Here is a 26,368-nt window from a genome sequence, read left to right on the forward strand (position 1 = left end):
GACACCAGGTTTCTGTACATGAAGGGTTAATGCCAGTGCTGTTTCATGTACAGTAGACCGTGTTATGAATTATATCTTGTATAATTATATGTTGAGGACTTTGTAAGATGAAAAAGCCCAGTTGATAATTTGTTTCCGATATTTTTGCTGAACTGTCAGGGCCTTGCTGCGACCACTGCTAAAAAAACATGCATGCAGGTGATATGTCCTCTACAGAACTGTTACGCAGTGCTGCTTTAAGAGAGAAAAAGACATAAAAGAAGGATAACAACAATATTTTGGGGGGAGGGGAAATGTTTATTTATTTTTTGAATGCATTTGGATTTGGCGTTGTGTCCTTTGTGAGTCGGTGTGACCCTCGTTTGGTCTGTGGGAGAAAAGGAGTCGCTGGTTTCGTCTAAACAGTTTTTAAATGGAAACGCTTCAACTTCCATTCAGTGTTTTGACTCTTAAAAAGAGCTCTGGATGGAAGTGAAATGCCTCAACTTCAAAAATGTCCAGTGACCTTTGACCCTTCTCTCCCAAACGAGTGACTCTTAAAGGACACAGGGGGCACTGTCTATCAGGCCCTCTTCTGTGGAAAGAGCCGAGCCAGTAGAGTTCTAGGCCGGTTCCTGAAGGCACTGAGACGAAATTTCAGATGTTTCATGGTGTCCTTCTGGAAGTCTGTGGGATCCGGTCCCAAAGCCATCACCAGGAGCTTGGAGACAGAGCCATATTCATGGATCAAGTCTCTGGCTGCTTTGCCCAGCTTCTTGATGTTCTTGGGTTTGATATGAACTTCAGCTGGGACTTTGAACTGGTCCTGGACTCTGGCCTTCTCCAGGGTCTTAACTACTGCATCGTGGTGGGACCTCATTTTGGAGGGCAGTTTTTGCAGCAGTTTTTTGACTAGAGCATTGATCACCAGCCTCTCCACTGAGCCCAGGGTCTGTGAGGCCTGAGGAGCTGCAGGGGGCTCTGGAGCTGAGGCTGGGCCTTCTGTCTACAGCTTCTCACACTCTTCCTCTGCAGTGTGGAGCTGCACCTCCTCTGGGTTTGGCTCCTCTACAGTTTGGAGGTGATTCTGGACCTCCATTAGTGTCTCACAGTCCTCTGAGGTTTGGTTCTCTTGTATTTGAGGCTCAGTTGGACTGAAGTCTTCCTCTGAGTTGATGTCCAGCTGCTTTGGAGTCTGATTATCTTCAGGAGATTCATTGTCAGTTGAACTGTCAAACATTCCAAGCTCCTTCTCCTCCAGACACTGTTGTTTTAGACCAGCTTCTCCTGACGTTGGACTCTCAACATCCTCTGGAGTCTCTAGTGTCTCTGCCTCGTCTGGGCTCCTGGAGGTGTCCAGAGACTGGATCTCATTTACTATCTCCAGGATCTGAACTTCCACTGGACTGGGAGTCTCTTGTGTTTTTGACTCCTCTTCATCCTGGGTCTCAGTTTGAAATTCCAGATCCTCTGGGACTTCCCCTGGACCTTTGTGGAATTTATCCAGAGTTTGGTGTCTCTCGGAGCAGTAATTTGAAACAGGATCAGAGTTTACAGAAACCTTCAGAGGAGAGGAAACGACATCTTTCAGAAAATATATGCTGCTTTTAGTCGGAGCCCTATTTGATAACATAATACGACTGTCGAAATGAACTACGCATATTTATATAAATTAGTTGAAATTTGACTTACAACTAACACTTATGTGCAAACACATAAAACCTGCTGTTCTAATCCAAAGAACTACCATATTTTCTGCACTATAGGGCGCTCTGGATTATAAGGCACACAGTTATTGAATGGTCTATTTTCACATTTTTTTCACAAATAAACCGCACTGGACTTCAAACGAAACACAACGGTTAGATGGCTCAGTGGGATTTTGTTTGGTGCGTTCACAGTGACTCTCGACTTTGTTCTTTGTTGTCTGCTCCGTGTGTGTTTGTGTGTTCTGTGGGTGGTGCGGTTTTGTAGTTTACTGAAGTCGTGTTAGGACACCCGAGTGGATTCGTGTATAGGGCACTCTGGATTGCAGGGCACGCAGTCATTTTTTGATGAGGTTGGAGGCTTATGAGTGCGCCCTATAGTGCAGAAAATACGGTATATTGCAAAACTGGGGAGGCTGGCTTTATTGGATCTATACAACTGTAAACGGAAAAACATAAAGTAGCTTATTTCGACGTGAATAGATAGACGTCATTGTTATTTTGGCGGGGCAGCCCATTTCGACAGAACACCAGCCCACCGGCCATTTGCCTGGTAGTACAGATTGCCAGTCCAAGCCCGGTCTGGTGTAATAATAGATTTGTTTTGGGTGTTTTGTGGAGTGGGTAAGACTGTTTTTAGTGGCAGGAGAACTATGACCATTGACATGCACTAGTCTAACACCAGTGACCTCTGCAAATACAAGGACTGGATGAAATATTTCAAAAAGTGTCTCCACACGTCTCCAACACTCTGGCTCACTAGGAAATGAGGTCCTATGTCCAAGATTCTGAACTCTCCCTTTAAAAGCAAAAGAAAAGTGGATATGTTCCAAAGTTGAAGGTGCACTAGTTTAACTGACAATAATGTCTTCAAAACATAAAACTATTTCGTTTTAAAATATTTTAAGAGATCTAAAGTTTTGTTTTCATCCACTGTTAACAATAACTAGCATGTTAACAGAGCACCAGCCTTACTTTTTTTATATATATGTTATTTTGCTGCATGCATTTCCACAGGAGATCATATTTTCTGACTTTATTTACTTAATTTACTGCAACAGCCTTTTATCTTGGAATTCCTGCTTAGAACTTCAGAGAACATTTCAGAGCCCCGAGCTGAAGTTCCAAAATCTAACATTTGGAAAAGGTTCAAAAGCAACAAATATTGATGTTGGATTAAACTATTTTCCCTGCATGAAACAGCTCTATTGTTGAGAGAGAGAACACAAAAACACATGACAACACCCGCCCGCTCCTGTCCTCTCATGCACCTGTCAGGACTCCTGTCTGGGCTCCTCTGTATGCTCCCAACTCTGCTCCTGTCTGTGCTCCTGTCTTTGCTCTTGTCCTGTCTGTGCTCCTGTCTGTGCTCCTGTCTTTGCTCTTGTCCTGTCTGTGCTCCTGTCTGTGCTCTTGTCCTGTCTGTGCTCCTGTCTCTGCTTCTGTCTGTGCTCCTGTCTTTGCTCTTGTCCTGTCTGTGCTCCTGTCTGTGCTCCTGTCTTTGCTCTTGTCCTGTCTGTGCTCCTGTCTGTGCTCCTGTCTGTGCCCCTGTCTGTGCCCCTGTCTGTGCTCCTGTCTGTGCTCCTGTCCTGTCTGTGCTCCTGTCCTGTCTGTGCTCCTATCTTTACTCCTGTCCTCCTGTCTGCGCTCCTGTCTGTGCTCCTGTCCTGTCTGTGCTCCTGTCTGTGCTCCTGTCCTGTCTGTGCTCCTGTCTGTGCTCCTGTCCTGTCTGTGCTCCTGTCTGTGCTCCTGTCCTGTCTGTGCTCCTGTCCTGTCTGTGCTCCTGTCTGTGCTCCTGTCCTGTCTGTGCTCCTGTCTGTGTTCCTGTCCTGTCTGTGCTCCTGTCCTGTCTGTGCTCCTGTCTGTGCTCCTGTCCTGTCTGTGCTCCTGTCTGTGCTCCTGTCCTGTCTGTGCTCCTGTCTTTGCTCTTGTCCTGTCTGTGCTCCTGTCTGTGCTCCTGTCTTTGCTCCTGTCTTTGCTCTTGTCCTGTCTGTGCTCCTGTCTGTGCTCCTGTCTTTGCTCTTGTCCTGTCTGTGCTTCTGTCTGTGCTCCTGTCTTTGCTCTTGTCCTGTCTGTGCTCCTGTCTGTGCTCCTGTCTTTGCTCTTGTCCTGTCTGTGCTCCTGTCTGTGCTCCTGTCCTGTCTGTGCTCCTGTCTGTGCCCCTGTCTGTGCTCCTGTCTGTGCTGCTGTCTGTGCTCCTGTCTGTGCTCCTGTCTGTGCTCCTGTCCTGTCTGTGCTCCTGTCTGTGCTCCTGTCTGTGCTCCTGTCCTGTCTGTGCTCCTGTCTGTGTTCCTGTCCTGTCTGTGCTTCTGTCTGTGCTCCTGTCTGTGCTCCTGTCCTGTCTGTGCTCCTGTCTGTGCTCCTGTCTGTGTTCCTGTCCTGTCTTTGCTTCTGTCTTGTCTGTGCTCCTGTCTGTGCTCCTGTCTGTGCTCCTGTCTGTGCTCCTGTCCTGTCTGTGCTCCTGTCTGTGCTCCTGTCCTGTCTGTGCTCCTGTCTGTGCTCCTGTCTGTGCTCCTGTCCTGTCTGTCCTCCTGTCTGTGCTCCTGTCCTGTCTGTGCTCCTGTCCTGTCTGTGCTCCTGTCTGTGCTCCTGTCCTGTCTGTGCTCCTGTCTGTGCTCCTGTCCTGTCTGTGCTCCTATCTTTACTCCTGTCCTCCTGTCTGCGCTCCTGTCTGTGCTCATGTCGTGTCTGTGGTCCTGTCTATGCCCCTGTCTATGCTCCTGTCCTGCCTGTGCTCCTGCCTGTGCTCCTGCCTGTGCTCCTGTCTGTGCTCCTGTCCTGACTGTGCTCCTGACTGTGCTCCTGTCTGTGCTCCTGTCCTGACTGTGCTCCTGCCTGTGCTCCTGTCTGTGCTCCTGTCCTGTCTGTGCTCCTGTCTGTGCTCCTGTCCTGTCTGTGCTCCTGTATGTGCTCCTGTCCTGTCTGTGCTCCTGTCCTGTCTGCACTCCTGCATGTGCTCCTATCAGCGTTTCTGTCTGCGCTCCTGTCTGTTGTCCTCTGTTTGCACCTGTCCGTGCACCTGTCCTGTGAGGAGGCTGATGGAGGTGCAGCTCGGGCCCTGACAGTGTCATTAATCTCCTGCGGCTGCACCCGGCTTCATCATGGAAGCTTTAATCTGATGTTTGGCCTGTTGGCTCCCGGAGTTTGAGGTGACGAGATGTTTGGGAGATTCTTGTAGTAAAACTGAGCTGGAGAACAAGTCTGAATCCTGTGGGGAATTCTGCTGTTTAACTGTCTAGATTTGTTGAGCTGGTTTATGGTGCACATAAAGTGTGATTGTTGTCAGCTGAAAGGACTTTATGATTACAAGTGTGTGGAGCCAAAATAAATAATTCTACATTTGTGAATATTTCCTTCAATAACAGAGAATGTTCCATAGATGATACAGTTCTCCGTGTGTTTGTTTCCTGTGAATGCAGCTCAGTCTGTTTTTCACCAGTGACTGTTTCACAGATTTTTTATTTTTTTTTACTTTCTGTTGGCTCAATCAACTATTTAAGAAACTGAACTGTTGATTAGATTTTGGGCTCTACAAAAATAAATTGAATTCTCTCAACTGGCACATTACTAAGTTTTATTTTCGTCGTTTGGTTGTTTGTCTCAAAAATGTTTCCTGACCTCTGGAACATACTTATGTGTTTCATAAACTCCCAGATGGGGGCAAGAGCAATAGGGTTATTTTTGCCTCATTAATATTCATAAATGCTCAGAGGGTGATCTACAAATAGTCATTGGTTTGCACATGTGGTTTGATTTCCACAAATGCATATTTAACATTTGTAACTTTCTTTGATTTGGTTTGGTTTTTGTTTTTTACAAATAGAGTATTGTATATTTGTAAATATGTCTATTTTCATTTGCAAAATAAATAAATACGTAAAAAAAATGTACAACTGAAAATTCTGTGATCACGTGATTCACATTTGTAGATCACCAATCCTCAAATCCAGACAGATGCACAAACAGCGACACATACTTGCCACAGGACGAAACCCTTCTCCACCACCAGCAGGGGGCAGCAGTTGATACATGAAACATTTTTATTTATTTATTTATTTATTTATTTATTTATTATTACACACAACTGGGTGCATAAACTTGATACAACAAACATGGCTGTGTCGTCAGCAGTTACATGTTGGGATGAGAGAACATAAACACAACACTTTATATAGAAACAATACAATACAATACAAAAAAAAAAAAAGTGCATTTAGGAAGAGAAAAGGATAATAGCAAGGGAAGTACAGTTCATTCAGCCTGAGTTCATAAAGTCCACTTTTTGAGGTTTAGCTCCATTCATATATCTCAGAGCTTTTATATATAATTTGAGTTTGTTTTTAAAACAAGCAAAGTTAGGGGGACATTTCTGAATTTTACATTTGTGGATGTACAATTTGGCAAGACATAATATTACGTTTACACAGAGATTTTTTTTATTTTGTAGTAGTTTCCCAAAAATGATAACATCCCTGTTTAACAAGACTGGTAAAGAACGAAATATGGAATTCATCCAGTGTTGCATTTCAGACCAAAAGTGTTGGATTGTAAACACAAAAGAAAAAAAAGATGATCAGTGCTTTCAATCTCCTTTTCCAAAAAGTGCAAATGTTTTCTTGAATTTTAAAGCGCAATTGAAGTAATTCTTTGGATTAGTATATGTTATTCATGATTTTGTAATGTGTTTCCTTTACATGAAACATATGACACTTCTGAAATCGAAGTGTCTGTAGGATGATCTGTAACATTCATGTATTGTGCACAAGGCTTTACTGATCATATGTGTTACCATACCTCATAGCTTAAACATAGAAAGCTCTGTTTAAGCTATGGAAGCTGTGAAAATTACAGACACAACAGCAAACACGCAGATGTTGGATGTTTTATTCCAATCATTTAACATTCTGCCCCCTGCTGGTGGTGGAGAAGGGTTTCCTCCTGTGGCAAGTGTGTGTCGCTGTTTATGAATCTGTCTGGATTAGTGGATTTCACAAAAGGAATGTCTCAAAAATATGTCATAGAGGAAATCAGTGAATTCGTGTTTTTGTTTTTGTTTTTTCAAATGAAAAAAGATATATTTACAAATACACATCTATTTGTAAAGACCAAAATGCAAGTTACAAATATTAATTCTGCATTTGTGGATATCAAAACACATGATCACCTTCTGTACATTTAAGAATATTGATGAGGCAAAAGTAACCCCATAAAGAGTTATTTTCGCATAGTGATTACATTTTCATTTCCCATGAAATCTCCAAAAGGTAAATTCACAACACATGAACCTGATCATTTCTATTAGTGACTCGATCAGATCCAAGAACTCACTGTATTAAATATTATTGTCTATAGAATGTTGTGACGTCATCTGAATCCTAACAGTATAAAACTGATTTTCAATGTAAGTATTATTTTTTGTTGACATCATTTTATATTAATTTAGACTAGAGTAAAACTTAAGTATTCTGAACGACTTTGATTAAAGCAGCGCTTAAATATGAGTGATTACTGCTATCTAGTGGTCACTTGCATGAACCACACTTTACAGCGTTTCAGTTCAAACGTACCCCTCCAACTGACACGATTTTCTCCGAGTTTTGTCTGAGAGGTAATTAATACAAATAAAAATAGTTACTACATGTGTTCACATTTCTTCACTTACTTCGATAAACATTTTAAAATAAATGATAAATTAGAAATTGCAATAAAGCGCGATTTGGGGCTTTATTACACGTTGACTAATGCCTGCGAGACAAATCTTAGGGAGATTGAGCAACTTCTGCAACAGCCAAAATCTGTGCAAGACTCCTTAAGATTTCTAATGAACTTTTTAGTAGCAGATCTGTCAAAAACAAGTGCATTTTTGGACTAAGAAATACGTTAAAAGCCTTGAAATAGTTTTGTATATAACAACCGCAAGACTTTACTTTTAAGCGTAGTTTATTTCGCGTATTTCTTCTCCTAAATGGTGCCCTTTTATTGACTTTGCAGATTAAACATCGTAAGAAGCATGCTCTGTGCTCTGTTTTCAGCTCGTAAACAGCTCCGATGAGGGGGATTTTCAGTAGTTTTACAAAATGACGGTCGTAAGAGCTTATGTGATCGGTAATGATCCGCCATGTGTGCGTTTGTTGTGGGGTGTGCGCCATGGTGACTCCCCGGAGCGTCTCTGAGTTGTGCGGTTCTCAAGGCAACCGACAAGTGTGAGGTCCCCGGACAACAAATCTGCAAAGAAACCTCTAAGAATAATAGATAAGAGATCTTACGGCTGCTGGTAAGTTTGAATACGATTTTATGGTACATTGTGGTGTAAATGTTGCTTTAAAATGTGTAATTTGCAAAATGTTTTCTTCCAAGTTTGAGCATACAAGCTTGACCGGTTCTGTCGTGTGGAGCCCTGGTGTTGAGCAAGTCTGTGCCTTAGGTTTGAAAAGTAAACAAAACATGAACTTTATCTACAGTTTAAGATAATGAATGTAATCTGCTTATTTGTATTTTTCTACTACACAAGTCACTCTACAGCTGCAGAAGCAGCTCGTGTTTGACTTTCTCTTATACTTTGGTGACAACACAATTTATTACACTTGTACACAAATATGTATTGGCTGAGCTGGCCCAACAGATCATATCACAGTGATCGTTACAGTAGGGCTCAGGGTTGGGTAATGAATCTAATTAATTAGATTAATTAATGTTGTAAAAAAATAAAAATAAATAAAAATCTCATTATAATTTTAACTATTAACATTAAACTACACATCTATAGAAATGTAAGTGAAGGCAATTTGCAGTTTCCTAAATAACAGGAAATAATAAGAATCCAAATGTAACGAGCGTGGCCTGTTTGAAAGACGAGCAGTCCTGCTCTAACTTCCATTCCAGTGGAAATCCAAATGGTAATCGTCCAGTGTGTGCAAAGAAATGGATATCTTAGTTTTTGGCCTAATGCCCCACTTTAGAGCAAATTGAAGTAATTCTAATTCTAAAATGTTTCTACAGCTTTGGTCCAAACCATTACAGAGTTTTCACTTGTTTGAACTTGTCTTAGCACAATCTGCAGGAAATAAATTAGAGTTTGTCTTCAGGCAAAACACTTCACATAAAGTGTCAGGGACTTTCCATAGCATCAAGCATCTAAATGAACTTCCACAAAGCTCCGTGCTCACTCTCTATTACACACTCTCAGGCCTCTGACTCTTTGAACAGCTTTATTCAGGCCCTTTGAACAGTTATTATGATAAAATCTTGTTCTTGTTTCTCACCCATCTCTATTCTCTGGCACAAAATCATTTCTTACTAAAATAGAAAGGGGTCGGTTGGGGTTTGTCATGTGCTTGTCTCCATAGAAATGTTTTGCCTGGAATGTTCCACAGTGTGTGCTTAAACTTATGTTAGCGTAAGCATGTGTGTAGCATTTATTCCATTACAGTGTTTTTACTGCTGAATTATTGTTATCATTATTATTTTTAAACACACCCTCCCACTTCCAGGTAATGAACGCCCCGCCACACAAGTTCCATACATCTTTAAACACCCCAGGAGCAATGACCTTTCAGCACATCTATTAGCAGTCACATTGCTCATTATGACGATGCTGTGAATAGGAAAATACCCTTTCGCCACATTTTTCTAATTTTGACAATATATTTTCAGTAACAGTTTACATATCCAGCTTCAAAATAAGTATTATAATATTATCTTGTACACAAGCTGTTGCGATATGTGACACAATCATCAGGTGAACTACTACAAGGATCCTTGTAGGTCTATCACGATAAAGACTTTATCCACTTATCGTTCAATATGTGAAAACTAGCACTATATATTTTGGGGTTGTTTTTAGTTTTATGCTTTATATGAGGCATGCTTGTTTGCACAGACCACTAGTACTAATAAACAAATTTATCTTATTGCAATTTGGCAGATTAATGTAATTGATCCTGCTGACAGTCACTTTGACACCTCTTGTCCCTCACTCTACTGCAGGATTGGTCAGCTGGCAGTCACATGACCACTGTCCCTCTGTCCTGTCTGGCTCATGGTGTGGGACAATACTGCACCCCCCTGTCCTGAGGTATTAACCCACATTAATCTCCTTCTGTCTGTGTCTATGGCAGATAAACCCCGGGCCGTGACACTCTGGACCTTCAGCTGAACAGCTCTGCTCCAGGTGAGGCGCACTAAAGGTCTGGAACATAGGGGAGAGGTTAAATAGAATATTTATTTCTGTGGTTAAAGGTTATATATTACACTGTTGTAATGTTGTTACCTCATCAAAACAACTTGTGTTTGTTTCATTTGAGTAAACTTTCATTATTAGTCTGTCTAATCTCCAAAAGTCAGAATGCCATTTCCATCTTGTGATGTCATGAAGTGGTAGCTTTCATGTTAACACTTATCTTTCAGTTTTCATTCAGTAGACATTGGCAATTCCAGGGCTGAAATCATCCAAATATTTCTAGTGATGTTGTGTGGATTTTAAAAACACAGTGGAGCACTTCCTGTATTACCATATGACATCACAAAGTGGAAAAGAGTGTTTTCAGTTTGAGAGAAGAACTAAGCCTAAATATTCAGGTTTGTCTGTGATGAGGAAACGACATTGGAATATACATTTAAAGGTACATTGCAACATTATTGCTTTGTCTGAAATATTCCATCGTATGGCCTTAAATCTTCATAAACTATGGAGAAGCACTCACAAGAATGCATGTCTTTTAAGCTATTTTTGAGTAACAAGAGCACATTGCAAGATAGATGAAGTTAATGCTATACTGTGGAACATTCCAGGCAAAGCACTAACATCTCCGTGGTAGAGGACCATGCACCAAAAAGGCTTCATTGTGTACCTTTAATAAACGATTGTCGCATTATTGTAACTTTTGTTAGAAAGGTTTATTGTCTTTGTCAGTGATGATGTGAAACATGATTTGTAGCGATGGACAAATGAGACGGAGCTCTGGAGCACGTCTCGTTCTTTCTGAAACAAATTGCTCCGAAGCACTGCCTCGGAGCTCATCTCGCAGTAGCCGCTCACGTGACCAAAGTGTGGAAGTGTCGGTCCCTCCCCCTACTGCTTCTCTCTGCGTGTCGATCGCTTCAGTGTATCAAAGCGTTTCATTGGCTCAGCGAATGTTCTTCTCTGCGATTGGTTCAGAGTGCTTCAGAGTGTTCAGCGCACTTCCGTGGTTTGACAAAGGCTAAACTGCTACAGTATAAAAGATGCACCAATATTTCTTAAAAATCTTGGGTAGTGTGACGTTAGTGGTGATTTTGGTGACTTTTGGCATTTGTTTCATTTTCGATGGCATCTACAAGTGGAAAAAAGTGATCCATGGTTTGGGATCACTTTGATCTAATTCCACCTAACAAGATCACCTATTTTCTTATTTACAGCATGTTATTTATGTTGCTCTTTACATATTATTTTAAATCATCATTATTATTGTTGTTGTTAGGTACGGCGTTTGCTCTGCACACAAGTATTGTCTTACACTAACAACACTTCATCAATGCTGAGACACCTGTGTGCCAATGGTTAAATTTGTCCACTAGAGGTCAGTGTTTCTCCGAGGCCTCAGACACGTCCAACCATTTGAGACAATAGACTATTATCACACTGATACGTAGTACTTCCGCATTCAGTGACCTTTGTGCACGCCTACTTCCGGTGAATTGTCACTCTGTTGATTGAACTCATGATGGATGAACCGAAGTTGTTTACATAGACTACATCCCTTATAAATTTACTGAAAATATCCTTTTCCAACATACATCGTCTCATTTATCAACATTCAATCACAGCCCGCTCCAAAGTGGACAACGGACACAGTTTATTTTTTGAAATTTCACCTACGACTATGATGGTGAGTGGTTACTAGCTAACATAACTTTACAGTTGCCGTTCCGACAAACCATCACTCCGATATTGACGCGTTATTGTCAGAGTAGCGGCATTTCCATTTTTTATCAAACGTCCCTACTCTCCGACATTTCTTTATCCTTTGGTCGGAGTGGCAGAATCCTATTGTTGAAGGCACCACTGTGCGTAAAGGTCCTGGTACTGCGAGTGCAGCCAAGCAGCGCGCCTACAAGGGACAGATACGTAAGAATTTGGAACTTTATGAATGAAGAGGTTACGGGGCGTTACCTGACACTGCAGGTGGAAGCGCGCGGTGACACGCATTTGGCTCAAGGTGCAGTGATACGGCCAAGCAGAGAAACTACGAAAAACTGAATTGTGTGACAGTTTGGACATTTTTGTGAATGGACAGGAGCAGGAGACATTCATTACCTGTCGCCAAAGACTAGGGCGCACGAGAATGCCCTGTGAAGCTCAGCGTGTGGCGAGAGAGAAGCGGTGCCGGGCTCGCAGTCAGATAGAGACACTAAAAAGATCAATATTTAGGAATCTGGATATTTTCATGAATAAGGGCTAAAAGATTAGAATTATACCTGTTCATAGAGGACAGAGCGTCTTACACAGGGACCCAGAAATGCGCCAGTCCCTTATAAACTCATATTTATAAAGAGGCGGCTGCAGCTCTCATTCTCCTCGTGCGCGCACTTAAAGTTGCGGACTCTTACGCACTCATTAACCTGGCATCTGCCACCAGAGCAGCGTGCGTAAAGCTCTGCGCGCTCTAATAGCACAGAGCTCGAAAATACCCTCCAATACGGGATGGCGGTTCTCTCTCTTTCTCGCTCGTTCAAGATTAGTCCTGGTTTAGTCCTGGTTCATCGGTGTCGGAATGGGGGCATGTCGAGGTGGAGGGTTGTCGAAATTACAGTATGTCGGAGCGGGGGTCTGTCGGAGTGACAGTATGTAGGGACAGGGGTTGCCTATGTTTTAGAACAGGTAGGTTAGGTTATGCTAACGTCAGTTTGGTGTATGGATATAAGGCGTTTACCCAACATACCCAACAAAAGCAAGAGTATTCATTTTTAAATGAGGTCAAGTAAATTCACCCATGTCATTTGTATTCTGAGAGGAAGAACGTTCGCCTCTCAGTTTCAGCCAGTTAACATCGGCATACAAGTGCTAGCACGTAAAGGAGAAAAAAGTCCACTTCAACCAGGCTTTCGGTGCTCTGAGAAAACAAAGCACCGTGATATTTCGGACTTCAATGGACTTCACGATGCTATGAGAAAATAAAAAAGATAGAGCGAGAACACCTGTTTGAAGCTGACTTTTTGCTCCTTTTTGTGTCTATGTTACATTTGTCCTGCTCCCGCTGTGGGCTTTAACTGGTCCCAGTAACTTCTTTTGCCCATTATAAAGCTATTACAAAGTATTTACAAAGAATATGCATTGATCGTGTTGATTAATTCATAATTTGAAAAGAGCAGTGACATCTAGCCATTGTTTGAGCCATTGTTGTTGCACCAGAAGTGGAAGTGCACAAACTCGACAAACCCCGCCCACAAAACCCGGAAGCGTGATAATGGCCCATTGCGACTGAGGTGTAAATGCTTCACAAGGCTCCATTCGCCCATCACTAATGATTTGATATTTTCCGGCAAATATTGTGCATATCATTTATTTATTGTTCTATCTATTAGAAGCTACGTTTGCTGTGTCCATCTTATCCTGGCATCCATTAGAAGAAGAATATTAAAGATCCATTAAACACCCTCCTGAAGCTTTACTCTGCCCCTAAGCAAAATCTGAAAAATCCTTCATAGAGGGCGATGCTGGAAGGTAAAAAAAAAAATCTAAATAAGTAGCAAAAATTGCAGGAGACAGGTGTCAAATAAGACATAATTATATAAATGTAGATGTACAAGTCCAAATAAAATAAAAAATAAGTAATACAAAATCTCAGCTCTGCACAAGAGGTCATAGGGAAAACAGTTGAGTTGTTGTACAGTTGTAGGGAGTATTATCTGTTACATAAGGGTGAGTCATACAGTTGTAGGGAGTATTATCTGTTACATAAGGGTGAGTCGTACAGTTGTAGGGAGTATTATCTGTTACATAAGGGTGAGTTGTTGTACACTTGTAAGGAGTATTATCTGTTACATAAGGGTGAGTTGTTGTAGAGCTGTAGGGATTATTATCTGTTACATAAGGGTGAGTTGTTGTAGAGCTGTAGGGATTATTATCTGTTTCATAAGAGTGAGTTGTTGTACAGTTGTAGGGAGTATTATCTGTTGTGATGAGGAAACTACATTATTCGAGAAAACAGAGTAGCATGGGCTCTTAAAGTGTGTTCGGCTCTACAGATTAGGTCTTGTTTTATTGCAGCCTCTTGTTCTTGTTGTTGTTTTGTTGCCATGGTTACGGCAGCTCCTGGAGAGCGACTGTGGGGCCTCAGTGTGACCTTGTGTGAGTGTGCAGTACTGGGAGGCCCTCACTGATCAATCCTGTGTACTCATGTCATTAGACTCCTCACTAAATCAGCTCATTTGGATTTGTTTAGAATTAGTTTTGACAAAAATAACTGCGTTTGCTGTTCAAATAGCGATTTTGATTCGATTGAGATTTATTTTGCAGCTATAGTGTAGTGTTGGCACTGCTCTGTTTCTCAAATTAGACTTTAAAATTAGGCTTTTAACATAATCTGATTAGGGAGAACCTTTTGCTGAAAATCAAACTCCTAAACAGGACCATGAATGCTCATATTGATCACAGGCTCCTGAAAATGTGCTCTTTAAATCCATTTTGTGCTTTTTTTTCCCTTCATACCGTCTTAAAACTTATTTGGCAGTATTTGCTAATGTGTGCATTGTGTTACCATGGCAACTTCTGAACACTCCGTCATAAACATACAGGTAGAACACCCCCTGCATGATGATGGGTTAGGATGGCCTTACATAAAGAAGCTGCTTAATCCGTGTGTCATTTGTTCATTTGTTTTTCAAAATAAAACTTAAAATAAGAAAATGAAACTACTGAACTGAACTATTTTCTTCATTATTTGTCTCCAAAACCAAAAATGAAAAAAGAGAAAATTATTATATATATATATATTTTTTTTTTCAGTTTTCGATTGTGTTTAAATGGCAAAAAAAAAAACAACAGATAATGGTCGTTTCCCGTTTCTGTGACTTAAACTGTGATGTCGAACTTTTGTGCCGAATACGAACTGAACCAGGTCTAAACCAGGACTAAACCAGGACTAATCTTGGACTTGAGAGAGACGGGACCCTGAGTCCGCTGAGCAGGGTGTCCGCAAAGCGCGATCAGGCGACGGCTGCGCTTATCCCCCTGGGAGGCGGAGCTCTGCGCCGGTTCTTTTGCCTGTGGTCACCCAACGGTCTTCATGGGTGCACCTCCAGGCCCGTCCTGACACTCGGTCCTTGTTCAGTCCTGGTTCAGTCTTGGTTCAGTTCTGGTTTAGACCTGGTTTAGACCTGGTTTAGTCTTGGTTCAGTCCTAGGATCAATCTTAGGAACAGTCCTGATTTAGACCTGGTTTAGTTCTGGTTCAGTCCTGGTTTGGTCCTGGTTTAGACCTGTTGATTCATTTCTGGGATCAGTCTGTATTCGGTGCATTTTCATTTTGGTTTTGGAGACAAATAATGAAGAAAATAGTTTTAGTATTAGTATTTTTTTTCTTATTTTTGGTTTTATTTTGAAAAACAATTTACCAAATTTACTATACAAATAGAACATGTACTATACAAATAGAACATGTATTGTTTTGTAAAATGTGAACAACCAGAAATAAACTTCATTCATTCATTCATGACATCACTGCAAAGTATCAGTTGTAGAGTGTGTTATAAACCTTTTTTAATTTTTTATTATTATTATTATTTTGAAGATAATAATGCACACAAAGAAATGGTCTATGCCACATCTTTTTGTAACATTCTCCATCTAGTCTATCTATGATCCCAGAGAGAGGAGAGATGCAGCTCGGCCCCTCCCCTGTCCCGAGCTGACCACAGCAGCAGAAGCATGCACAGACACAGGAGGCCCGGGCACATGACCTGGACCCCTGCCCCGGCGAACCTGTCCCTCAGCAGCTCTGAGGAGGACCAGGGAGATGTCTGCTCTGAGCTGGACCACAGAGTGGGTGAGAGTCTGGATCGGGTCCTGGATCAGATAGGGCTCCGGGAGGATGAGATGGGACTGGGGCTGTGCTGTGAAGATGCTGCAGCTGGAAATGATACACAAGGCTTCGGTCCACTGGCTGCAGAGGACGACAGTGAGTGTTATCAATGCAGATGATATGTTTAAAGAAATATGACCACAGTAACATCACTCTATTCACTATTCATTGTTTGTGATGGGACCTGGGATTCATCTGAACTGTCTTAGATATATATATTTTAAATAGGACTAGTTCATATTAGAGTGATTTTAAATTCCATAAACATGACATAACTGAGTCCCCAGATACAAGGCCAACTTTTTTTAATAGCTCAGGATATTTTGGTTCTACACTAGAAAGCAGAATGAGCCTCACCTGAGTCTCACTTTTGTGTTGCCAGATTGAGTGCTGAAATCCAGTTGGTTTAAAACTAAAATGCCTCTCTCTGATCTGAATGGTTTCTACCTAAAGCCCAGCAAGCAACTTATTCCTCACTTTCTGTACATTCCAAGCATCCTAATTATTCACTGTAATGAATTTAAAAGCACTTTTCATAACTTTCATAAACTAGAGTAAAGTTTTGCATTCACAGTAATGTTGGGAACCACTAGCATGCTAACAGCTTTTGCAGCTGATAAAAAAACAGTTCATAATTATATGCAGTAGGGATGGGCATTTGATTAAATTTTCTTAATCGATCATTGGAAGAATTAACGATAGATTTTCTATTAATCATTGATCATGATGATCATTTTGATATTAAAATTATCATCATTATTATTATTACTTTTAGGGTTGGGCGATAATACAGTATTACAGTATCCCGTGGTATCATAAAGTAACAACGGTATCACTTTCATTACCATCAATTAAAAAATCTGCAGCACATAAGGACCTAATATAATATTATAATTTATTGATCCCTAAATTTGGTTGCTCAGCACAAATGAATGTGTGATTGTATTTCCAATTTACTGCTATCACGATTTAAAACTAATAGTGTCTATAATGTTTCTTTTAACTGTGTGTGGAAATGACGTTCGTTTAGTTTCGTTCTGTTGTCACGTAACGCTCATAAGGGAGACCAAGACAAGACGGGCAAGTCCAGCCGCAAGAGAGTTGCCCCCCCCCCCCAAAAAAAATACTAGTATTTCTGCAATTTGGCAGCATTTTGGCTTCAGGCGCACATTTGTTTATGTGTTACAGAGACAAAGCTTAAAACCACATGGTTCATTTGTATAAACTATAAAGCGCTGATAAAAACAGCTCGCTCCTTATGCACTGACGCGGTTCAGCTTCTGTCGGACTAAAAAGGACACAACTCAGTGGATTATGTGTGTTCTTTCTGCGACAGAGGGTACGCGACTGATGGTGAGTCTGTTCTGTGTTTGTGTCGCATTGGACATGGTTCATGTGAAACTTTTCAGAGATTATACGTCTGCAGGTCATACACATAGACTGTATAGCGGTGCAGCTTTGTAGCTCGTACTGAAACATTTTGGTAATAGGGTAATACGGTAAACTCAGGTAAAATCCTGAGAAGGTTTAACGGTATCAAAGTTTGGATATCGCACAAACCTAAATACTATTACTAATCTGCATAAATAAATATATAAACCATAACCACTCTAGAGCCACATCAGCCCATTTGAGATGATAGTGTGTTTAATGCAGCTTTAGCACATTTGTTTCCGTTTTACAACTCAACCACATGACACATTTGCATAAACTGTAAGTGCTAAAAAAAAAAAAAACAGCTTTTTTCTTGTGCGTTGATGCGGTTCAACTTCTGTTGGACTAATGGACACGACTCAGGGGAATATGAGTGTTCTCTCTGTGACAGAGGGATGATGATGAAGATGATGAGTCTGTTGTGTGTGTGTGGCATTGGAGATGGTTCATGTTTTCAAAGATCAGACGTGTGCAGGTTTAGCGCAGCTCTTCATTCAACACTCACTTTATTTACGTTGGTCACTTTATTTATTTTGGTTTATTTATTTTTGTTGTGATGAAACGACTGAAAAGTGTGGTAGTGTCATTGAGTGGTATACTCAACTCCAGTGTTTGGGTCAGACACAGCCTCATCATCTTATGTAGCATAAGCAGAGCAACGTACATTCAGTTTGTTGATTAAAAATGAATGTGATCGACTAATCGTGCCCATCCCTAATATGCAGACGGTACAGAGCTTTGACCATATATCTTTCTAAACAAATTACTTTATTATAAAATTTGATCCAGTACTTTTAAGGGTAATTAGGGTGATGTGTAGTTCCCTAGGTTGATTTCTGTTGTTGTAACTTCCAGCTGAAGAGTTGGATCACGGTTCAAGCCCGCTGATGGTGACCACTGACCTGGATGTTTCAGATGAGGAGGGCTACGAACCTGAGGACTGCTGCCACACCCCTACCAAATGTCTGAATGACGATGAAACCCCCCAAGGGACCCCCCAAGTCCCCACAGAAACACCCCCTAACCAGCCCTTCGCCCACTCCAGAGCACCCAGCCTGCCCCTCCTCATCACCCCAGAAGAACTAGCCTCCAGCCCAGGCATTCTCGAAGAAATCTTCCCCGAAATCCACTGGCCACAAAGTTCCACTCCAGAGACCAGTCCAGAGACCAGCCCTCGACCCCAAGAGCCAAATCACGAATCCTATAATCCAGGGACTGAAACAAGGGCTTTAACAGAGCACGACGCTGTCAGGAAGATCCCGGTGGAGGTGTGCGTGACCAGGGAGAAGAGGAGCGCCACCCAGGGGACGCGGTTGAGCACTACAAATCTACCTCCAAACTCCAGCTGTCAGACCAAACCAAGTCCAGAGAGAGAGGGGAGGGCGCGCACGAGACAGAAGAAGGTTGCTCTGTTCAGGTAATGCACAAGACTTCCAACATCACCACTATCACCAATGATCAGGAGGTTGCCATGGTGATATGGATAAAACAGCCCACTTTAACAATACTCTGTCATCATATTTAGTATCATGATATCAATATTTCTATATTTTTGTGCTTAATTATCACTTTACACAAGGATATGAGGCCAGCAGATCTTCGGTAACTTTCTGTCAATGCTTACTGAAGTTTGTATTGCCCAAATACTAACACTAATGTCTTGTAGAGAACATGGTGAAGCTGGTGTTTTTGGACTAATGATTTAAAGGAAACATATTATCCATTATTTTACCCTTATCATGAACTTAATCCACATCTTATATTTAGAGTGATTCATACATGCGAGTGTATTATAATTAGGGTTGGGCAAAAATAAAAACATTAATCGCATTAATTGCATGAGTTCTTGTGATAAATCATGATTAATCACATGTTATACACAAAACCAATGAATGCATTCAAAAGTAGCGTATAGCTCACTTTTATTGGAAATGTAAATTAAAGTGCCACATGTGTTATGAAAACAGCATTTCTACACTAGTCTGTAAAGTCCGTGTTTATACTTCTTCCTTTGCAGAATCTTACTCAACAAAAAGAACCAATTTCAGTGCAGTTTGTCAGTTCCTAGAATTTGACTTAATAAATTGAATTCAAAAGTAAAGTGCATGTGATCAGCAGCAGTAAAATAAAGTATTCAGCGTAAATCTCATCTGAAAAAAAACAAAAACAAATCAAACCAAATACAAAACTGAAATGTCTTGCTACTGCCAGGGCTTTAATGTTTCCTGTTTAATATAAAAATGAGAATCTTAGTCAAAAACAGTCACCAGAAACTTTACTTTTCTGAACAAAGCCAGTTGCTAAGGCATACAAGAATATTATTATTAGGCCCGAGCGCCATGGGTGGCGTAGGGCCTATTGTTACTGTTCAGCAGTGCGAAGCACAAAGCGCTCTCCCCTTTCCAAACACACACTCACACTCACATGTCAGTGACTGGTGCCCGCTGACATGGCACGGTGGCATTGCCCGTGGGCCGCATCAGCGGCATAATTGTAATCGTTCACCCCAAAATGTAGGGCGCACTTGGCATCCAATAGTACAGACTGGCATTGCCCAGTGCCACGTCAGCAGCATAATTGTAATCGTTAACTCTCGTAAACGCCAAAAACATGCATTGGGTATGTGAGTAATCGAAGAGGTCAATGACGAGCGCAACGCGCTCGTTATTGACAATAGCCCGCCCGGGTGCGTTACTGGACACGCCCCCTTTCCACTGATATATATATATATATATATATATATATATATATATATATATATATATATATATATATATATATATGCGCCACCATAGGTGGCCCTATATTGTTATTGTTCTGGAGTTTCTTTTTAAGTTTGAGCGCCATGTGTGGCGAGTTCAGTGACAATGAACCCCATGGGTGCGTTACTGGACGCGAGCCCTTTCCAATGATATATATATGTGCCACCATAGGTGGCACTATATTGTTATTGTTCTGGTTTTTCTTATTATTATTATTATTTTTTTTTTTTTCTAACCACTTTTGCACAGTTCACACACTTCCCGCCGACGAAAACTCACGAAATTTTGCACAAAATTCAAGATCGCCAAAATAGGAATTTACAAATAGTCCACATCAAAAAACTCAAAAAAATGGCTCGACAGCGCCCCCTGCAAAATCAAAATACATTGCGCCTATGGCTATACCTGAAAAATCAACTTTGTCGTAGACAAACGAAATTCGGGTGGTGGATAGGTCTGGTCGTTCCAAACAAAAAAATATATTACGCGGTTGCTAGGGAACCAACAGGAAGTCGGCCATATTGGACTGATCGAGCAACTCGGCGCCGAGGACGCAATTTCCTGTCCTCACATTTGAACGAACTCGTCCTAGAGCGTTCGATGGTGTTGTCGTGGCAATGGTGCAAATTTTGCGTTCGTTTTTGCGGCTCGCCACCAAATTCGACGAGCGATAATTCGCACAAACTTTGGCCGATTTCACTCAAACTTTAATCGTTGATTGACACCCCGACCCTAAACAGATTCATATAAGAAAATCTCAAATGGGTGCAATAGCGCCCCCTAGGGAGATTGCATGGAAGTGCAAAAATTTACTTTTTCGTAAGCATACAATATTTGGCGCACACATTCGTGACATGGTCTTGATCAAAAAAGTCAATGACGCCCCCATGCCATTTCCTTTTGTGTTTCCATGGCAACAAGCCAAACATCGGTCCTCGCCAATAGGACGCCCGACAAAAAGTTTGGTGTAACCAAACCAAATTTGGTACACAGATGCACCATGGGAATAAGAACAAAAATAGTATATTACGCGGTTACTAGGCAACCAACAGGAAGTCCGCCATATTTAATCAAACGTGCAACCTGGCGCCGAAGGGACAATTTTCTGTCCCCGTATTTGAACGAACTCGTCCTAGGGTGTTTGACCCAGACTCACCAGAATCATTCTGTATCATCTAGACAAGTGGGACATTAAAAGTTGTTAAAAGCTTTTTAAAAGGTCAAACGGTGTTGCCGTGGCAACAAGGCAAATTACTGGGTCGTTTTTGTGGCTCGCCATCAAATTTCAACGCCTGATAATTTGCACAAACTTTGGCTGATTTCACTCAAACTTTAATCGTTGGTGGACACCCCGACCCTGAACAGATTTATATAATAAAATGTAAAATGGATGCAATAGTGCCCCCTAGGGAAATTGTATGGAACAATAAAATTTTATTTTGTCGTAGACATACAAAAATTGGTACACACATTCATGACATGGTCTTGATCAAAAAAGTCAAAGAAGCCCCCATGCCATTTCCCATCGTGTTGCCATGGCAACAGGCCAAACATCTGTCCTCGCCAATAGGACGCCCAACAAAAACTTTGGTGTAGCCAAACCAAATTTGGTACACAGATGCATCATGAGAATAGGAACAAAAAAGTATATTGTGACCACGCCCCCCTGCCAAAACAGAAGTCCGCCATCTTGGATTTTTAAAAAAATCTCAATACATACAGAAATTGAGGAAAAAGGGGTAGGGTTCGGTTAAGATTAGGGGTTAGGGTTAGGTTCGAGGTATGGCTAGGGTTTGGAATTCGGATTAGGGCTAGGGTTCGGTTTTGGGTTTGGGTTAGGGCTAGGGTTAATTTTAGGCCTAGGGTTAGGGCTACAGGTAGGAGTTCAGGTAGGTTTAGGGGTTCGTGTTAGGGGTTAGGGTGAATTTAGGAGTTAGATCAAGGGGTAAGGTGCATTCATGGGGCACGACATGTGCAGGGCTCTGCGTGGCGTGGGCGCGGCGTAGGCTCGAGCGAGGGCCGATCATCGCCGCTTGCGGCTATATTTATTATTATTATTATTATTAAGAATGTGATCGCTGGCACTGGCTTCTCATGGAAGAAAAGTGAGACGCTGTGCGTGATGATGTGCGAAGCCACGTCTGACATGTTGCCTCTTACGTGTTCGGCCGAAGCCTCCACTTGTTTTAGTGAATGACTGGCATCAACAGAGTGTGTTGCATTTCGGTGATATTTCAGACTTGTGAAACTCTGGTGATAAGACAATTCATCACTGCAGTGTTACAAATGACTTTGTCTGTGTCGACTGCACCATCTGGAAGAACTTTAAAATGAAAATGGCCATTTAAAAGTTCCTTATCCTTCTCCATATTTGTTAATCCCTCTTTCTTTCTCTCTTTTCTTTCTCTGTTTTCTCTGAGCACCGCAGCATTAAGCAACATTCCAAGCTCACTTGTGAAGGACTTTTTCAAAATAAAAGCCAGTGAGCAACAGATGTTTACAATAAAAAATAAATAAATAAAAACTGCGTTAAGGGGAGAAAAATTATTGTCAGCGATAATGAATTTATTAGTCAACGCAAAATTAACGCATTAACATGCCCGGTCCTAATTATAATATACAAGTATTACCAAAATATAATATTTAAAAATCGCATTCTCAAGCACAAATCCTCTCAAGAAAGTAACTGAATACTTCTACTTCCACTAAATACTTCCACTCACACTCTTGTTCTTTCCCAGCTCGGGGTTTCCGATAGTGCGTAGGCCGGACTTGTCTAAAGTGGAGCCCAGGATTCACTTCCCCAAAGATGGCTACACCCCTCCACAGAGCCAGCACATGCTGAGGAGTGACTCTGCGTCCCCAGACCGCCCCCTGGTGTACATGTCCCCGGCAGACATTGTGACTGAAGTCCTTTTCAGTTCTGCAGATGGAGGAGAGCAGGAGGAGGAGGAGCACATTCTGGAGGCGCTCTCCATCCTCCCCCCAGACTTCAGGTCCAAGCAGCACGCCATAGTTCTGGTCCATGAGCTGCAGGTACACTACATCAGTGTTTCCCAAACTGTCTTTCTGGGGACCCATATTTTAAAAATCACAATTAATTGCGATCCAAGTCCATAGACATTATTCATAAATGACAACATACATTTGTGACCATTATTGAACAATTAATGTGGATATTTTATTGTTGACTGAACAATTAGTATTACTGTATTTTTCAGACTAGAAGGTGCACTGGATTATAAGGCGCATTAAGCCAAACAAATGGACCACATTAGAGACTTGAGACTTTTTTTTTTTTCTACGAGGATGACTCAAATATAGATTGAGTAATAATGTGTTTAATGCAGCTTTGCGCACATTCATTTACGTTTTACAGAAACAAAACTTAAAACCACATGGCTCATTTGCATAAACTATAAATGCTGAAAAAACAGCTCTTTCCTTGTGTGCTGATGCAGTTCAGCTTCTGTCGGGCTAAAGAACACGACTCAGTGGAATATGTGTGAAAATCGGTTTGAGGTCAATAAACACAACCAGAATTAATACATAAGGCACCGGATTATAAGATGCACTGTCGATTTTTGAGAAAATGAAGGGTGCCTCATAGTCTGAAAAATATGTTACTAAAGTTTTAAATGAGGTAAAACAGTAATCAGTGTTTCCCACAGAAAATTGGTTAGGCAAGGCGGTGCTGCCAGGGGTGCACGGAGATGTATATGTATATCACAGCAGATCACCTGCAGATCGTGACAAGGCGACCCAAAAAAATGCACAATACTATACTATATTGTACTATACTATACTATACTATACTATACTGAACTATACTATACTGTACTATACTATACTGTACTATACTATACTGTACTATACTGTACTACACTATACTCTACTGTACTATACTGTACTATACTATACTGTACTATACTGTACTGTACTATACTATACTATACTGTACTATACTATACTGTACTATACTATACTACACTATACTCTACTGTACTCTACTATACTGTACTATACTGTACTATACTGTACTATACTGTACTATACTATACTATACTATACTACTCACATGAAAGACCTGAGTGAGAGTGCTGTATTGAATGAGTTGAATTAATGGTGACAGTTTGGTGCTTAGACTGCAGTAGCTGTTTCAATACTTGACCTGTGGGTGATTCTATAATTAGAGGTGCATTTCTTGTCCACTGGTTGTATTTATCAATTGTATAATTATTTCCTTGAAGCAAACATATTGTTAAGTGGGTAAAGTCTTGGATAATCCTTTATAAAACTGCAATGGTTCACTCTAAAATCACAACCTCAACACCACAGTGAAGACACAGCCTTTCTACAGTGATATTTTCTCCAATTTAATTAAGTTCTCTGATAGAATCATGGATCTATAATAAGAACTGGATAAGACATGCCCCTTATGGATAATGCCCATATTTTGGTAGAATTACATTAGATTTCATGTTTGCTAACAGAAATGTAATGAGCTTAATTACAGAAATAGGTCATGATAATGTAAGGATACTCTAAGATCTAGAACAGGGGTGTCAAACATATGGCCCGGGGGCTGGATCCGACCCTCCAAAACCTTTAATCTGGCCCTGGGCTGATTTTCTGCTAAAATATTTTAATTATATTTTCTATTAAAATCTTGTTAATTTTCTGCGGTGCTTATCACAGCAGCGTCTCCAGCGTCTCTGTGCGTGGCCCCTCCCACCAGAGCAGCACAAATGAAGACTTGTCTCTTTCCAAACGCTCTTAAAGGACAATCGTTTTGTCTGTTGACCATGACACCCTCATCAGCAAAATGTCCAACATGAGAAAAGTGGAGCCGAGTGCAGGATTTTCCAAGAAAAATTTACTTATTCCTATTTACATACAAGTTAATGTTAAAACATTGTGTTGAAATTGCATTTTTCTTAAAGTTTCAGGTTGTTCATAATATCATAATATTTTGTAAAAGAAAGAGTTCATCAATTAAAAAAGATTTCTGTAATAGATTGGTGTTTCTCTGCACAAACATTTGAACTTATTGTTATTTTTGGGGTTTATGTGTCATGAGTTTTCTGATCCGGCCCCTTTGGGATCACAGTAGGTTGGATACAACCCCCGGACCAAAATGAGTTTGATTTAACAAAATGTCAACTGGGTAACAGTTCCTATAGACTCCATTATAAAATCAGTGTTACCCAGTTGACATTTGAGAGCAATTTTGTAGCAATTGCTTTTAGGCTTTTGCAGCAGATATATAGATTTTTCTTGCTTTACCCAAAGTGTTAAAACTTTTTCATTCATGTTCATTAGAGCATAGATACTGGGTAATGTGGGTATCCAGTTTTCCATATTATCTGGATCTTTTTTGGGCCATAATTCCTTAACTATTTGGTTGTATTGCATAAAAAAATGATACAGGGCATCACTCAGGTAAGACCCTTGATTCAGAATTCCCTATTTTAAATCCATCACAAAAAACACTCCAGTCAGTGGCAGAAAGGCAAAATTCTTTCAAACTAATAAAGTGGTATCATAAATGTGGTACTTGTGTCAATATCCTGTTACCTAGATGACAAAATCATGATTCAAATACTTTAATATGAATTTGAAACAAGAATCATTTTAAAGTGAACATTTATTAAAGTGGGCCAAAGAATTATTTTTGTCCTCTTGTGGATCTACTTTGAAAACATGTCATTAATTCTCTCCCTCTTACTCTCTCTATCCCTTTCTCCCTCTCTTTCCTCTCTCCTTCTTCCCTCTCTCTCTCTGTGCAGGAGGAAAACAATCGTCTGAGGCTGAAGTGTGCTGAGGCAGCGAACACGATTGACCGTCTGCGTCTGGAGGGAAAGGTGCTCTCCACTCGTTTCTTTACAGTCTCTGTGTTTGATTGAAGGCGTTTGGATTCAGCTCTACTCTTCTCTTAACTTTACATCTGTCTCACAATGTTTACAGCGAGCCGTCTTTGAGCGTGATGAATCGTGTTCTTTTAAATTTATTTTCAGAGTGAACTAAAACTTTTGCGATTATTTCAGTTCATATTTCACAGCTGTTGACAATATGTAATACAGGACTGCAACAACACGTCTCTTTGCTACTCATCTGAAAATTGAAGTTGATTTTGATATTCAAGAAAAGTCTAAATACTACTAAATCTGTAGTTGATTAAAGAAATTCTAGAGACATGTCCAGCAAATCGATAAGGCGCCTAAAAAGGGGCATGGCAAAAGCTCTCAAAACTATTCTGTACCTCTGTGTGTGTGACCAAAAGTGCACTGACAAGACTACATCTGCACAGGAGTACATGCAACTACTTTTAATGCAGAAAAAAGTACTATAAAGACAGATTAAATTTATGGATCATGAATCAAATACCATAAAATGCCAAATCTTCAGCTCACTCTCTCACTCACTTC

The 26,368-nt window shown here is 40.9% G+C and overlaps 1 protein-coding gene across 1 annotated transcript in view; it reads left to right on the forward strand.

Annotated features, from left to right (window-relative positions):
- The first annotated feature begins 7,702 nt into the window (after window positions 1–7,702).
- akna (AT-hook transcription factor) overlaps window positions 7,703–26,368 on the forward strand; it is a 35,467-nt gene continuing 16,801 nt past the window's right edge. Inside the window, exons 1-6 of the mRNA XM_055153229.1 lie at window positions 7,703–7,959; window positions 9,803–9,855; window positions 15,514–15,840; window positions 18,034–18,595; window positions 22,682–22,976; window positions 25,730–25,804. Coding sequence (XP_055009204.1) covers window positions 15,591–15,840; window positions 18,034–18,595; window positions 22,682–22,976; window positions 25,730–25,804 — 1,182 coding nt within the window. The 5' untranslated portion in view covers window positions 7,703–7,959; window positions 9,803–9,855; window positions 15,514–15,590. The remainder of the gene's footprint in view (window positions 7,960–9,802; window positions 9,856–15,513; window positions 15,841–18,033; window positions 18,596–22,681; window positions 22,977–25,729; window positions 25,805–26,368) is intronic.

This window comes from Boleophthalmus pectinirostris, unplaced genomic scaffold (genome assembly GCF_026225935.1).
Source record: "Boleophthalmus pectinirostris isolate CB_2022bp ecotype Guang Dong unplaced genomic scaffold, ASM2622593v1 HiC_scaffold_18, whole genome shotgun sequence".
NCBI classification, from domain to species: Eukaryota; Metazoa; Chordata; class Actinopteri; order Gobiiformes; family Gobiidae; genus Boleophthalmus; species Boleophthalmus pectinirostris.